The following is a 16,231-nucleotide window of genomic DNA, read 5'->3' on the forward strand; positions in this document are numbered from 1 at the left end:
AGTGAGTTTTCTGAACAAGGTACAGCGAACGGGCGTGCAAAATGCTGATCTACAAACATCACAACCTAGAAAAGGAGAGCATGGAATATACAGCTCCCATTAGCCATATAAAACAAATGGGAGTATAGGGGGATCGATAAGGCTTCTTCGCTCGCCGCACACTAGTAGATTTTCAAACGAATGTTTGTACCAAAATTCATCAAATTGATGATTTTGTGAAGGTTGGTTGAAAATACTCAGAAATGTTGTTTACTTTTAACATTCAGATTTGGAATGAATGGACTTTGGAAAACCACATTCACTGTTAGAAATTCATTCGTTTGAGAAAAATTTTCCATCCTGCCCCTACGAATTTTCTCTTCACTGCGGTAAAAAATGATCCCACTAATATAATTACAAACGTTCCTAAAGCAAAAAAATTCAAAATGAGATTCTACTAGTGTGTGGCCAGCTTTAAGCGAGCCATAGACAGATCAAAATAACGCCAATTCCTGCTGAACTGACCGGATTTCGATCTCTCTATGGGCAGGCTGATTGTACTGAAGACGATCTATCAATAGACTTCAGTACAACCAGCCTGTCTGACTTTTTAAGGTACAATGACTATAGCCAGCAACAGTTATCATTGTATTCTGATGGCGGGTACACCTCACACCGACAGAATACTATAGAGCAGGGATATGCAATTAGCGGACCTCCAGCTGTTGCAGAACTACAAGTCCCATGAGGCATAGCAATACTCTGACAGCCACAAGCGTGACACCCAGAGGCAGAGGCATGATGGGACTTGTAGTTTTGCAACAGCTGGAGGACCGCTAATTGCATATCCCTGCAATAGGGCATTGGGGTGTATTCCCACATCAACACTGAGTGCGATTTTTCTTTCCATTGAAGTGACTGGCCTCAGGTGATACACAGAAATCACACAAATCCTCCTACATAAGTTGTACCTGTTTATCTGCGGTCTCTTCTCTACATCTGTTCAAAGTCCAGAATTAATAAAGCTTGTCTGAGAGTTCAGAAAAAAAAGGGGGGTGGAGAGCTGAAGTTATACTCTGCAGAACGCAGAGAGGAGAGGTCTAAAAACTGAATGGAGGGAAAAAGACACACCCTCCTCCACCCAGCACACAGGAACAGAGCTGAGGCTGGAGATCCCTTCCCTGTCACCATTTTTCTCTTGGTGTCAGGAAAACTTGTCAGACGTGACTCATGCTGATAGCAGAGGAAGGAGGCAGCATACATAAATGACACTAATGCCTCGTTTCCACCGAGCGGATCGGTTTTTTGCTATTTTGGGTGTTTCCATTATGAAAGCGGCCCATACAACCGAACCGAACCGTTCCATTCAGGGTCCTGCTTCAGATGTGGGGCCATAGAAAATGGAACGGTTCGGTTAGGGCGGAGCTACGATACTTTACACTGATTGGTGGACATGTGACGCCATGACGGCATTTTTTCTAAACCCACGTATGACCCTGGCGGTCCGACTTGCAGTGGAAACGCTCACCTGAATAGGCCGGACCATTCTAGGCCGTCCAAACCGATCCGACCCGAACCGATCCGCTCGGTGCAAACGAGGCATTAATGTCTTAATTGAGACAAGTACACACTATAGAGGGATATGCTTTGTTTGTATTACATATCTGAAGTTTACAACCACTTTAATGTGTGGCCAGCCTAAGCCTAAAAGTCTGACGGAAGCTTTTCATCGTCCATTCTGATTGTGTGTGTGTGTGCCTCATCGGACTTTTTTTTTTGAAAATTCTGACGGACCTAGAAATGGAACACGTTCTAAATATTTCCGACGGAACCAATCCCTATCGGGAAAACCGCTCGTCTGTATGCTGTTCCGACGGACCAAAAACGATGCATGCTCTGAAGCAAGTAAGGGACTGAAGCTATTGGCTATTGAACTTCCTTTTTCTAGTCCCGTCGTACGTGTTGTACGTCGCCGCGTTCTGGACAATCGGACTTTGGTTTGACCGTGTGTAGGCAAGACCGCTTGAATGGAATTCCGCCGGAGAAACCTTCGGAGTTTATTTCCGACGGCAAAACCAGCCGTGTGTACGCGGCATAATAGTCTGTAGTACGTGCACATGGCCACAAGATGGCACACCAGACTCGCTCACTGCTAGCTGCTGCATATCAAAAGTTTTGTATTGATAAACAGGACAATGAAAGGAGGGTAAATGTTAGCTTTATAAAATGTTGCTTCTTGCCAATTAGTATTGTTACAGCAAAATGCAGCTAGATCACAGAAATAAATTTACCAATACATCTGAATGGCTTTTACAGCTTTTATTGGAGACTGACATTTAGGGTTACTGCAAAACCTCAGTTTGGATATAACATGGCATTATAATAAACACAGTTTAAATAAACAAACTTTGAAAAACACTTTTTTTTTTTCAGCTATGTACTATATTTTCTAATGTATGTCTTATTAAACAGTGTAAACAGAACAGTACTGCCACTTCTGTAACCTGTACAGAGATCTCAGAGGCAATGAGATGTTTAGCGATTGCCTGGGCAGAGGATATACTTCAGTGCTTCGGTAGGATCGGCTCTCTTGCAGGACAAGATGTTGACACGCAGGCCGTTTTTGGCTTTTGGAGACAAGGTTACCTGAAAAAGCAGTAATGAGGAAGAAAGGTTCAATGATTCATGTAAAGGTACTATCAAGCAAGGCTGGTTTACTTACAGTAGTGCCTTGAAAAAGTATTCACACCCCTTGACATTTTCCACATTTTGTCATGTTACAATCAAAAACGTAAATGTATTTTATTGGGATTTTATGTAATAGACCAACACAAAGTGGCACATAATGGTAAAGTGGAAGGAAAATGATTTTCAGAATTTTTTACAAATAAATATCTGAAAAGTGTGGCGTGCATTTGTATTCAGCCCCCTTTACTCTGATACTCCTAACTAAAATCTAGTCACCTAATTAGTAAATAGAGTCCACCTGTGTGTAATTTAATCCCAGTATAAATACAGCTGTTCTGTGAAGCCCTCAGAGGTTTGTTAGAGAACATTAGTGAACAAACAGCATCATGAAGGCCAAGGAACACACCAGACAGGTCAGGGAGAATGTTGTGGAGAAGTTTAAATCCGAAAATGGAAAGAGTATGGCACAACTGCAAACCTACCAAGACATGGCCGTCCACCTAAACTGACAGGCCGGGCAAGGAGAGCATTAATCAGAGAAGCAGCCAAGAGGCCCATGGTAACTCTGGAGGAGCTGCAGAGATCCACAGCTCAGGTGGGAGAATCTGTCCACAGGACAACTATTAGTCGTGCACTCCACAAATCTGGCCTTTATGGAAGAGTGACAAGAAGAAAGTCATTGTTGAAAGAAAGTCATAAGAAGTACTGTTTGCAGTTTGTGAGAAGCCATGTGGGGGACACAGCAAACATGTGCAAGAAGGTGCTCTGGTCAGATGAGACCAAAATTGAACTTTTTGGCCTTAAAACAAAACGCTATGTGTGGCGGAAAACTAACACTGCACATCACCCTGAATGTACCTACCCCACTGTGAAACATGGTGGTGGCAGCATCATGTTGTGGGGATGCTTTTCTTCAGCAGGGACAGGGAAGCTGGTCAGAGTTGATGGGAAGATGGATGGAGCCAAATACAGGACAATCTTAGAAGAAAACCTGGTAGAGCCTGCAAAAGACTTGAGACTGGGGTGGAGGTTCACCTTCCAGCAGGACAACGACCCTAAACATACAGCCAGAGCTACAATGGAATGGTTTAATTCAAAGCATATTCATGTGTTAGAATGGCCCAGTCAAAGTCCAGACCTAAATCCAGTTGAGAATCTGTGGCAAGACTTGAAAATTGCTGTTCACAGACGCTCTCCATCCAATCTGACAGAGCTTGAGCTATTTTGCAAAGAAGAATGGGTAAAAATGTCACTCTCAGTCTCTAGATGTACAAAGCTGGTAGAGACATCCCCAAAAAGACTTGCAGCTGTAATTGCAGTAAAAGGTGGTTCTACAAAGTATTGACAAAAAAATTGAAAACCATTTATCATTTTCCCTCCACTTCACAATTATGTCTATCACATAAAATCCCAATATAATACATTTACGTTTTTGGTTGTAATATGACAAAATGTTGGAAAATTTCAAGGGGTGTGAATACTTTTTCAAGGCACTGTATATTGCCATATTGGAGGTAGAGAAGAGCTCCTTGTCTTCATAAATAGTCAAAATAGATATTTTTGTCCCCTTAGCCACTTCAGCTCTCGTGGCTTCACACCCCTTGTAGTACAGAGCAGTTTTTACATTTTCACTATGGGCCTGTTCATTCGCCGATACATTTGTCATTACTTGAAGTGGACCTCCTCTCCCCCCTATATAAACCTGACCTAAATACATTATATGAACTAAAACTGGCAGCACTTACCTGCCTCCAACTCACACGGTTTCCCCAGTTGGGGTGCTTTGTGTCCCCCTGCCGGTTGGAAACCCGTGCCACCATAAAAAAGAAAATAAAAAAAAAAAGTCGAGGCTTCTCCCTTCTCCTCTGCCAGCCCAAAAAGACATAATGGGCCTCATCTTGTGCATACGCCATACCACGTTACACTGCTTGGGAAAATAAAACTCTCCCCTGAGCCCCCAACAGGAAGACCTTTCGTTTTTTAACAGATTGTAATGAAGGTGCATGGGATGAGGTGCATGAAAAAAATATTCCTTTATTTTGCTCTGATCACACTTGTAGGAAATGAGAAGTCCCTGGAGGGCACCGATGACAGCCTTCCCAGGGGGCATGTTTGAGTCTCCTGTGCTCTGAGGATCATACAGTGAAAACCTTAAAAAGGTACAGTAATAGCCAAGAGATTTGTTTTAAAAAATGACTATAAACTTATTTCATTTCAGCAAGCAGAGCGCATGTTTGTGGACTTTTAGTTCAAAGGGGTTAAAGGCCCACTTTAAAAAAAGTAAATGCATGTTTTTTTTTTTTTGTTTTTTTTTTAAATAAATAAATAAATAAAAAAATCAGCTTACTTTTGGCAATATTGTTATTTTCTATAAAATCTATAGACAAAAAGACATTTAATAAAAAGGGAAAAATGCTTTTCCTTTACCACTGTTAGTTTTAAAAAGTAGTATAACACATATAATAAGTATAATTTCGTTTTTTTTTTTTTAAGTAGTATGATCCCTTGTTCACATTGGAGCAACTTGTCCTGTGATTTGACAGTTCAAAACGCATGATAAGTTGCCTCCTATTGCGACTTTGCGGTGCCGCATCGATGTGAAAAAGTTGTACATGCACTACTTTTGCCGATTTCGGGTGCGACTTGAATAGACATCTGTGCATGAAGCCACACAGATGTCTTCAAAGTTGCACCTGAACTTGCACTGACATGCGGCTTTTAAATCGTGCAACTTCACAGCCGCATTTAATGTGAATGAGGACTAATATGTATACTTTAAAGTTATTTTGGCTGTTCTTCTCCTCGGGATCACGGGAGTGCAGTTCGTTCTGCACTCCTGTGACCCGTTTTTACCGACATCAATCAGGAAAAGACCCAATCTTTACAGTCGGGATCCGCCCAGAAGCCTGGACCACGCCCTCCACAGCCCAGAACTCCAGTGAGCACTGGAAGGACAGAGCAGAGAGCAGCTGACTGACCATCACCAGCTCTCCGCTCACTGAAGGCTGAGAACCTTATATATAAAGGTTATATAAATATATATATAATTTTTTTTTTTTTTTTTACAAGCTCTCTTTTTTAATTTTTTTTTTTTAAAAAGTAGTATAAGTATAATTTAATATATAATAATATAAAATTATATTTTTTCTATAATTAGTCTATTTGTTTAATTACACTAAATGTTTGTACACAGTATAGCAAAAAAAAAAAAAAAAAAAACAAGGAATACATTTTATTTTTTTTTTAAAACATGTACTTGTAAAAAACTGATATCATTTGCAGATCAAAGATCATACATTTGATCTAGTTATGAATGAAATAATACAAAACAATGGGGTTTATTTACTAAAGGCAAATCCACTTTGCACTACAAGTGCACTGCAAATGCACTTGAAAGTGCACTGAAAGTACACTTGGAAGTGCAGTCGCTGTAGATCTGAGGGGAACATGCAAGATAAATAAAAAACAGCATTTTAGCTTGCACATGATTGGATGATAAAATCAGCAGAGCTTCCCCTCATTTCAGATCTTCCCCCCAGATCTACAGCGACTGCACTTCCAAGTGCACTTTCAAGTGCACTTGCAGTGCACTTGTAGTGCAAAGTGGATTTGCCTTTAGCAAATCAACCCCAATGAAACAGTACAGTGGTTAATTGTATTTAATCAATAAAGCTGGCTATACATGGATCAAAATTCGGCCTGTAGATGGGGTGCAGAGTGGTGCAGCAACAATAATTCACACAGGTACAAGCGGTTGAGCACTACCTGCAGTGGAGACAGCAGACTGCACTTGCACACTGGCTGGTCCCTGCTGAACTGGCCAAATTGCAATCCATCGATCAACTTGTGTACAACCAGCCTGTCAGGTTTTTCACGATCAATCAGCGGCGCTGGCTAAACCTGACAACACTGATCACTGTATTCTGACAAGGAAAGTTCCCCGCTTTCAGAATACAAAGGCACAGCAGGAAGGACTCCCCAATCCATGTGGATGGAGGAATTGGCTCATTTTTGTATTTTATATGGTCAATTTAGAAGCAGATTGTACTTGGTAGATTTTTTGTTTTAAATTAAAGTGTCAGTAAACCCAAACTTTTTTCTTTTTCACCGTATTGGCTCCTAACCTTTTTCCCATTAAAACTGTATCGGTAGATAGTAAATATTTGGTGATCCTTCCAGGGGCGGACTGACAACTCATGGGGCCCCCGGGCAATAGAAGATCATGGGGCCCCCTGTGTCTCCGCCCACATGCAAGCCGCACCTACACAAAGCCCCACTTACATGGGGCACACAGTAAGGCACATCACATGGCACACTGCAGAGCACGGGGCACATCATGGGGCACAGGGCATGGGGCACACAGTAGGGCACATCACAGGACACATAATGGGGCACCCAGCAGGGTTTATTATGCTGTACACATCAGGGCACATTATTGAGCACAGCATGGTGCATCACAGAGGGTACAGGGCACATCAGTGGGTACACAGCGGGGCACATCACAGAGCACATCAGGAGATACACAGCAGGGAACGTGCTGCACATCACAGGGCATGTGGCAAATAGTAGGGCACACAGCAGGGCACACAGTAGGGCACATCCTTGGGAACAGGACACAGGCGGTACACATCAGGGCACACATCCCAGGGCATGGGGCACACAGAGCACATTACAGGGCACACAGTAGAGCACAACAGGCGGTACACAGCAGGGCACATCACAAGGCACATCACAGGGCAAGGGGCACAGAGTAGGGCACATAAGGGGGTACACTAGCAGGGCACATCACAGGCCATGGGGCACGCAGTAGGGCAAATAGCAGGGCACAAACCAAAACACAGGGCACACAGTAGAGCACTGGGATCCTCCAGACTTAACACAGTGTCTTTCAGGGTAGCCATCAGGGCGGAAGGCGACACAGTGGGGGTGGAGGACACAGGGAGACACCATGGGGGGGGTTGGAGGCCACAGGGGGACACTGTAGGTGGGTGGAGGGCACAGGGGGACACTGTGTGTGAGTGGCACAGGGGGACACCATGGGGGGGGATGGAAAACACAGGGGGACACTGTGGGGGGTGAAGGGCACAGGGAGATAGTGTGGGGAGGTGGAGGGCACAGGGGGACACTGTGGGAGGTGGGGGGCACAGGGGGACACTGTGGAGGGGTGGAGGGCACTGTGGGGGGGAGGTGGAGGGCACAGGGGGGCACTGTGGGGAGGTGGGGGGCACAGGGGGACACTGTGGGGAGGTGGGGGCACAGGGGGACACTGTGGGGAGGTGGAGGGCACAGGGGGACACTGGGGGGGTGGAGGGCACTGTGGGGAGGTGAGGGCACAGGGGGGCACTGTGGGGGGGGTGGAGGGCACAGGGGGGCACTGTGGGGAGGGGGGAGGTGGAGGGCACAGGGGGGCACTGTGGGGGGCACAGGGGGACACTGTGGGGAGGTGGGGGCACAGGGGGACACTGTGGGGAGGTGGAGGGCACAGGGGGACACTGTGGGGGGGTGGAGGGCACAGGGGGGCACTGTGGGGAGGTGGAGTGCACAGGGGGACACTGTGGGGAGGTGGAGGGCACAGGGGGACACTGTGGGAAGGTGGGGGGGCACAGGGGGACACTGTGGGGAGGTGGAGGGCACAGGGGGGCACTGTGGGGAGGGGGGAGGTGGGGGGCACTGTGGGGGGCACATGGGGACACTGTGGGGAGGTGGGGGGGCACAGGGGGGCACTGTGGGGAGGTGAGGGCACAGGGGGGCACTGTGGGGAGGTGGGGGGCACAGGGGGACACTGTGGGGAGGTGGGGGGCACAGGGGGGCACTGTGGGGAGGGGGGAGGTGGGGGGCACAAGGGGGCACTGTGGGGAGGTGGGGGGCACATGGGGACACTGTGGTGAGGTGGGGGGGCACAGGGGATCACTGTGGGGAGGTGGGGGGCACAGGGGGTCACTGTGGGGAGGTGGGGGGCACAGGGGGACACTGTGGGGAGGTGGGGGTCACTGTGGGGAGGTGGGGGGCACAGGGGGACACTGTGGGGAGGTGGGGGTCACTGTGGGGAGGTGGGGGGCACAGGGGGTCACTGTGGGGGTGGAGGGCACACAGGAGGGCACTGTGGGGAGGTGGGGGGCACAGGAGGACACTGTGGGGAGGTGGGGGGTACAGGGGGACACTGTGGGGAGGTGGAGGGCACTGTGGGGAGCACAGGGGGCACTGTGGGGAGGTGGGGGCACAGGGGGTCACTGTGGGGAGGTGGGGGGCACAGGGGGACACTGTGTGGAGGTGGGGGTCACTGTGGGGCACAGGGGGACACTGTGGGGAGGTGGGGGTCACTGTGGGGAGGTGGGGGGCACAGGGGGTCACTGTGGGGGGTGGAGGGCACAGGGGGCACTGTGGGGAGGTGGGGGGCACAGGAGGACACTGTGGGGAGGTGGGGGGCACAGGGGGACACTGTGGGGGCACAGGGGGACACTGTGGGGAGGTGGGGGTCACTGTGGGGAGGTGGGGGGCACAGGGGGACACTGTGGGGAGGTGGGGGGCACTGTGGGGAGGTGGGGGGCACAGGGGGTCACTGTGGGGGTGGAGGGCACACAGGGGGGCACTGTGGGGAGGTGGGGGGCACAGGAGGACACTGTGGGGAGGTGGGAGGCACAGGAGGACACTGTGGGGAGGTGGGGGGGCACAGGGGGACACTGTGGGGAGGTGGGGGGCACAGGGGGACACTGTGGGGAGGTGGGGGGGCACACTGTGGGGAGGTGGGGGGCACAGGGGGACACTGTGGGGAGGTGGGGGGCACAGGAGGACACTGTGGGGAGGTGGGGGGCACAGGGGGACACTGTGGGGAGGTGGGGGACACTGTGGGGAGGTGGGGGGCACAGGGGGACACTGTGGGTGGGAAGCTGTGCAGCAACTTTCTAATAGCAGCACGTGGTACAAGCTGCTGCACTTTCCTTCCTACATGCAGAGTAGCGCGGGAAGCGGCTGTATACAGACCTCTCGTGATGCGCTCCTCCTCCTCCTCGCCGGCCCCTCCTCTTTTCTGTCCGTCCGAGGTGATGACAGATACAAGCACCTGGGGTGGACGGGAGGGAAGGAGGGGCCGGCGGGGAGGAGGAGAAGCGCATCACGAGGTGTGTGTATACACTGCAGTCTCTTAGCAGTGAGCAGAGACCCGATCAGCCCGTCAATCACAGCTAGCTGACGGGTAGATCGGGTCCCGAAGTGGAAGCTGCCATGGGGCCCCCCTACTGGCCACGGGCCCTCGGTCAGCGTCCGAACTGCCCGATGGTCAGTCCGCCCCTGGATCCTTCCAATTTCTAGCTCTACCTTATTGAGAGTGCTATACCATTCAATCTTCAGTCCTCTGTGTTGCCAGTGCCACTCTGTCTGCTCAAGCTCCAGTATTTACAGCGAGGGAGCTGTGCACTTCGGCCCCTTTCACACGGGCGGACTGTTCAGATCCGCCTGTCAGTTTTTTAGGCGGACCTGAACGGACGCTTTATACGGGTCTATGGAGCGACGGATGTCAGCGGTGACATGTCCGCTGACATCCGACCTGATCCGCTAAAGTGTGACTGATAGAAACCCTACTTTTCCATTCGTCTGGCGGTTCGGATCAAATGAAAACAGACTCTACTGCCCATCTTCATCCGATCCCCCATAGAGGAGAGCGGCGCTCTGACAGGTCCGTCCCTGCACAGTGTGCAGAGATGGACCTGTCATCTGCCTGCTCAGCGGGGATCGGCGGAGCAAGTCCTTGCTGAGTAAAGCAAAGCCCGTACATGGACACGTCTGTGTGAAAAGGCCCGAACTCTTTTGTCCTCAGCTGCCTGCCCCGTGTGACTACTGAATGTAACAGCGTGATTGACGATGGCTACTCCTATTCGGGGAGTTTGCAAGGTGGTTGATACCAATGAAGAAAAAAAAAAATCATCTAAAAGGTGCAAGTGAGAAGTGAGAGGGCAAAAATATTCGGAAAGTTTACTGGCTCAGGTTAGGCTGCTCACAAAAATCAAGGCTACGCTTCACTGGGTACCCAGCAGGTTACCAGAAAAAAAACATGTACCAATGGAAGAAGTGAAAGACCCAAGGAGTAAAGATTTTAAATTAATTTATTGGTTTACACTAGAAACCATCCAACCCATTTCATAGGCCAGGAAAATCTCCCCCTTTATCAGGGATTTAGTTAAAATAAAAACTTGAGCGAACTCAAAATAGGGCTTTCCTGTGTGAATCTATGTAGGGAAGCTAATTGTTGGACTAGAAGAGATACCAGCCAGCTGCATCTGCAGGAACAATCACAATGGCTGTTTATGAGTGGAAAACCAATTAAATAAATTGGACTCTTTTTATCCTTTGGCCTGGCGCTCCCTCCATTGGTCCAAAGTGGTTGACAGGCAGCAGCTGTGGCAAATGCTGTAAGTCTTGGAGCCTACAGCAACACCAGCAGAAATGACGAGATGCTGCCCGCACATAGCCCTGGGACCGCCAAAGTGAATAATAATATAGCAGTCATGTGAGGGTACGAAACTGTAGAAAAAAAAAAGGTGTTTAGAAACTTCTTTCAAAGTGTCAAAGTAACAGCGACAGAGAGACAGTTTCAATCCTTGTAGAGTAGCAGTTCCACTATTTGTCACTTGCTCTGACCATAGTCAATTCCTCCTGTTTTGCAAAGATCATTTTAACCACTTGGTTAATAATACCAAATTACAAAATGTTGTGTATAGCAATTGTATACAATTCTAAAGAAACTGCAGTTTTCCTTTAAGGCATTACCCTGCTTTTCTATTTAACCGGCGTTTTCCTTTAAGTGATTTGTAGCAATAAGGCCGGTGTTTAGAATCCTGGAGGTGACAAGTCTATTTGAGATTTCTCACCTTCACATAGATCTTGAAGCGCTCCAGCACAAAATTCCATTTCAGCGATGTCTTCTGGTCTTCTGTTAAATTGAAAAATCCATCTACCTAAATCAAACACATGGAAATGCGCCATGAAAAATCATTATGACTTGTGCGGCGAGGAAACGGCGGCGATTACTCTTCCTGGCAAGGAATTAGAGGTGATGAATTGTGCAGCATCATTTGAAATGTAAAATAAGTGAGGAGATACTTGCTGTGCATGATAATGTATCCTCGGCCACCTTGTCTGATAGGTTACAAGACAGAGTCCCGGTGTGATCGCTGATGTTCATCTGCAGATCCAGACTAGGGAGGGCAGATTTAGGGTCCTGGGACATCTCGTTGCAGAAGGCGTAGTTGCATCCTTCTGATGGATCCTTGATGAAGTAACGGCAACGGGAGCTGAGCAAAGAATTATGCCATTAAATATTTCTTGCTTACAGGGAGGATTAAAAATGTATCAGTGAAAGGTAGCATTCTGAGATATGGCATGCCATGAAAAATCTATACTAGAGGTATTTTTATTACTTCAAAAGCCTTAAAGCCGTACTCCAGGAATTATATGCACTGCTTGGCACAATACAAGTTCAGCTTGGCACAATATAATCTTGGTTCAGCTTGGCACAATATAATTATGCATTACTTGTACCTGATGGACTGCTGGGGAAGCTGGAGTAGTAGTCAGCACTACTGCAGTCATAGATGCAATCATCTGGGTCCTGCTCAGGGTCTATGCAAGAGTTTTTTTTTTTTTTTTGCTCTGTACCGCCCTCATTCATTAATTGCCTTGTATTTTTTCATTGAATACAAAGTGTTGGACAAGGTGGAGAGGAGAGGTGGTGATTTCTACCTTGTTCAATCAGAGAACACCTTGTATTCATAGAAAAAAAAAATACAAGGCTTACTATGAATGGGAATAGTGTGAGCAAGTGACCTTGTGTGGTCAGTGTGCAGTGGGGCAGCCACTTGCATAGAACCTGTGTAGGACATGGAAAATTACAGCTTGTCATCGTAGTAGCGCAGACTACTACAGTGTTTTGCAGCATCCCCAGCAGTTCTTCAAGCTTGTTCCAAGTTGGATCAATGTGTAGCACCCTCTACCATAGTTAGGTGTTAGCATAGGATTTTTGCTAGAAGAACTGACAGTACAGGTAAATTTATTCAGGCCTATGCTGCAAGCTGGGCCGGTCTGTTTTGATCTGGGGGCTGGGAGTGGTTAGTGTAGCAGTAGGTGTGACCACCTGTGCTTCAGTGCTGAGGCGCCTCCCCTGCTTCCAGGGAGAATGTTCTGGAAGAGGGGCAGGGCCTAGAACTGGAGTGGCAGGCAGCTCATGTGGGAGCCCTGACCAATCCCCAACTGGAATTGGCAGGAGGTGGGCCTCCTATATAAGCTGAGGTACCAGGCCACTGGGAGGAGTTGTCGGCAGGGAGAAGTGGTGAATGGAGTACGAGACAGCAGCAGGAGGGCACCCCCCATCTAGGGAGGTGCGCCGATCGCAGGAGGAGGCCCGGGGAGAACTGTGAGGGAACTTCACCTTTACACGGTCATTGGTGAAGTCTTCATCATTACACAGTCATTGATGAGGAACTCCTGGAGCAGAGGGGCAGGTGAAGCTATCGGAATTTATGGTTTGGTTAAGTTCTACATCATGGGCTTGGGGCAAAGAAAGGTCGTTCCGTGTACCACAGTGGAGGGCTGGATGTGCCAGGAAGTCTGTGAGGGAACTTCACCTTTACACGGTCATTGGTGAAGTCCTCATAATTACACGGTCATTGATGAAGAGTCCTGGATCAGAGGAGAGACTGTGGGGAATCGATATGGCCCGAGGGCGCAGGATTTGCAAGCTGGGCTGGCTGGGAACAGTAGTCCATTGTCCAACACATGCTATTAATCTACTAGGCCTCCGAGGAGAGGTACTACAGGCCTCTGGCCTAGTAGCAGCAACTAATCAGAGTCAGCATGAGAGACTATTCAGAGTGGGATCTTTTGCACATAGAAGAAGATGTGACAAGAAATTATTGTGCTACAGTATAAGTTTTGTGCAGGAGGAGAGGATTTCTGGGAACTTCATCCTTACACGGTCAAGGGTAAAGTCCTCGTCTTTACACGGTCATTGATGAGGAAGTCCTGGGAGCAATAGTCTGCAGGAGTTGCGCAGAGGAGGAGCAATAGTCTGCATGGTGATGCAGGGAAGAGACTGTAGCTTTTATACATGCGCATCATTTCTTCAGGCTCAAACAAAGTTCTAATCTTTAAAAACCTATAAATATGATGGCAAAGTCTTTTTGATCTATGGGCATTCCATATACCCCTTTGACCTACCAAATGACTGTTCATTGTCTCTGAGGTGATATATGAAGGTCTGGCAGTGGGGTGATTTGGTGGATGTTTGTTACAAGTGGCAACTACACCACTACAAATGTAAGTATGCAATAAAAATAATCACACTGTCGCAGTATATGTACAGTGAACAGTCGGCAAGTGGACATCCTAATACCTGTGGTGCAATCATAATTTTCCGACTTGTACGCATCTGATTCAGATGTTTGCGCTTGTATCTGTGATATCAATAAAGTTCATTTAAGAATGTTTAAAAACAAAAGTTTAGCTAAAAAAAAAATCAAAAAAATGTTATCTAAACTTTCATTTTTTAAACATTTGAATGAAGTTTATTGCTATCACAGGGTGATTGACAAGCCCCTATGTGATAGCACAGTGCAGCTGACAGGTTATCATTAATCAGGCTTCAGGAGTCTATTATAGGGGAACAGGCCAGACTGGATTTAAATCAGGGTTTCTCTACTAGAGTTCCTCCAGAGGTTGCTAGGGGTTCCTTAAGCGCTTACCGACCAGCCGCAGCAGTTATACTGTGGCAGGTTGGCTCGGCTGCGCGAATCGCCGTAGCTGTACGTCGGGCTCGCACACGGGGTTCTGTGGGCATGCCCATTGGCCAGCGGGAGAGCCAGTCAGGGGGTCTGGCAGACTCGTCCGCCGGCCGCCCACGATCGTTCCCCGCAGTGACAGAACAGGGATCTGCCTGTGTAAACAAGGCAGATCTCCGTTCTGACGGGATCACGCAGAGATCCTGTTTTTGTGCTATGCAGGAAGACAGATCTGTGTGTTGTCCCAAGCAGCCCATCCCCCATACAGTTAGTAAACACAGGTAGGGAACACAGTTAACCCTTTGATTGCCCCTGATGTTAACCTCTTCCCTGCCAGTGTCATTAGTACAATGTCAGTGCATATTTTTAGCACTAATCACTGTAATAATGTCACTGGTTCCCAAAAAAGTGTCAAAAATGTCAGTTAGGTGTCCGATCTGTCCACCACAATGTCACAGTCCCCCTAAAAATCACTGATCGCCACTATTACTAGTAAAAAAAAATTATAATAATTAAAATGGCATAAAGCCATCCCATAGTTTGTAGACGCTATAACTTTTGCGCAAACCAATCAATATACGCTTATTGGGGGGTTTTTTTACCAAAAATATGTAGCAGAGTATATATTGGCCTAAACTGATGAAGAAATTAGATTTTTTTTAAAATTTTATTGGGTAAGTTTTATAGCAGAAAGTAAAAAATATTTTTTTTTTTTTCAAAACTGTCAGTCTTTTTTTTATTTATAGCGACATAAAATAAATTTTAGCAGGGTTTTCCTGAGATTAGAAAGTTATTACAAGGGTTCCTCTGTGTTAAAAAGGTTGAGAGCTGGTTTAGATAAAAAATTAGAATAAAGAGTCACCAGGAAGGACTTTCTGGTGTGCTATTGAATATCCTTCTCTGGTTCTAAATCAGGCTCCAAATGTAAACATAATTTATTAAATAATAATTTAAAAGTTAGAGCACAAAGTTAAACTGAAGACATACCATCTAGTTCGAACAATTTTGGTAAGGTTGTCATCAACATTCAGCAAGGAGATAAATGCATACACAATGCCATACAGAGGATTCCTCTTATCTGCAGCAGATGAAGCCATATCCATTATCTGCTGCACGGTGTATACATCTTTGATCGTCTCCACTAAAAGAAAAAAAAAAAAGATTCTGTTAAAGAGGACCTTCCACCTATATGTTTATTATTTATTTCAGCAACTATAGTTTACATACTATAATTAAAAATCACATGTTCATAGAGTCCAGCAATGTCTTCCTCTCAGCTAATATTTTCCCCATGCTTCTATGTTTCTGAACTGCCATCTTGGATCCAAGATGATTGATTGCTGGGTGTTACTTCCCGATTCTTCCAGCCAGCCCCTGATGTGCCACGTGATATCACACATGCATACACAGAGATCTAGTTGGCTGTTGTTTTATTTACTGGTTACTGGTAGACATCGGCATCGGGTCATGTAAAGACACTATGGCGTCCAGTAAACAAGCCATAGCATTATAGAACTAGGTAAGGCAAAATCTACTGATACTTCTGCAGTTTTGTGAGACTTTGAAACTTACTACCTTACAGCTTTCTAAGATGTGGGACTGAATATTCCCACCTAGGCGAGAAAACCAGAAAGTGGTATTCACCAAACACAAAATAGTAAAATTGGATGTCATTGTGTAAGAATTAGGGGAAGGAAGGGAATGGCAGAAAGTTAAATTAAAGTGATTGGAAACTTCAATATTCTTTTTTTTTAATGCAGCACACTCCTAAAAGAGACACTGGTGATGACTGATTT

At 46.8% G+C, this 16,231-nt stretch overlaps 1 protein-coding gene across 1 annotated transcript in view; it reads right to left on the reverse strand.

Moving 5' to 3' along the window:
• Positions 1-2,316: 2,316 nt before the first annotated feature.
• Positions 2,317-16,231, reverse strand: part of MEIOB (meiosis specific with OB-fold) — a 48,512-nt gene continuing 34,597 nt past the window's right edge. Inside the window, exons 10-13 of the mRNA XM_073636447.1 lie at positions 15,423-15,576; positions 11,768-11,954; positions 11,532-11,618; positions 2,317-2,625 (exon numbers count right to left, since the gene is read on the reverse strand). Of these exons, the coding sequence (XP_073492548.1) occupies positions 2,515-2,625; positions 11,532-11,618; positions 11,768-11,954; positions 15,423-15,576 (539 nt within the window). The 3' untranslated portion in view covers positions 2,317-2,514. The remainder of the gene's footprint in view (positions 2,626-11,531; positions 11,619-11,767; positions 11,955-15,422; positions 15,577-16,231) is intronic.

The sequence above is a fragment of the Aquarana catesbeiana genome, linkage group LG06, assembly GCF_042186555.1.
Source record: "Aquarana catesbeiana isolate 2022-GZ linkage group LG06, ASM4218655v1, whole genome shotgun sequence".
In the NCBI taxonomy this organism is placed as follows: Eukaryota; Metazoa; Chordata; class Amphibia; order Anura; family Ranidae; genus Aquarana; species Aquarana catesbeiana.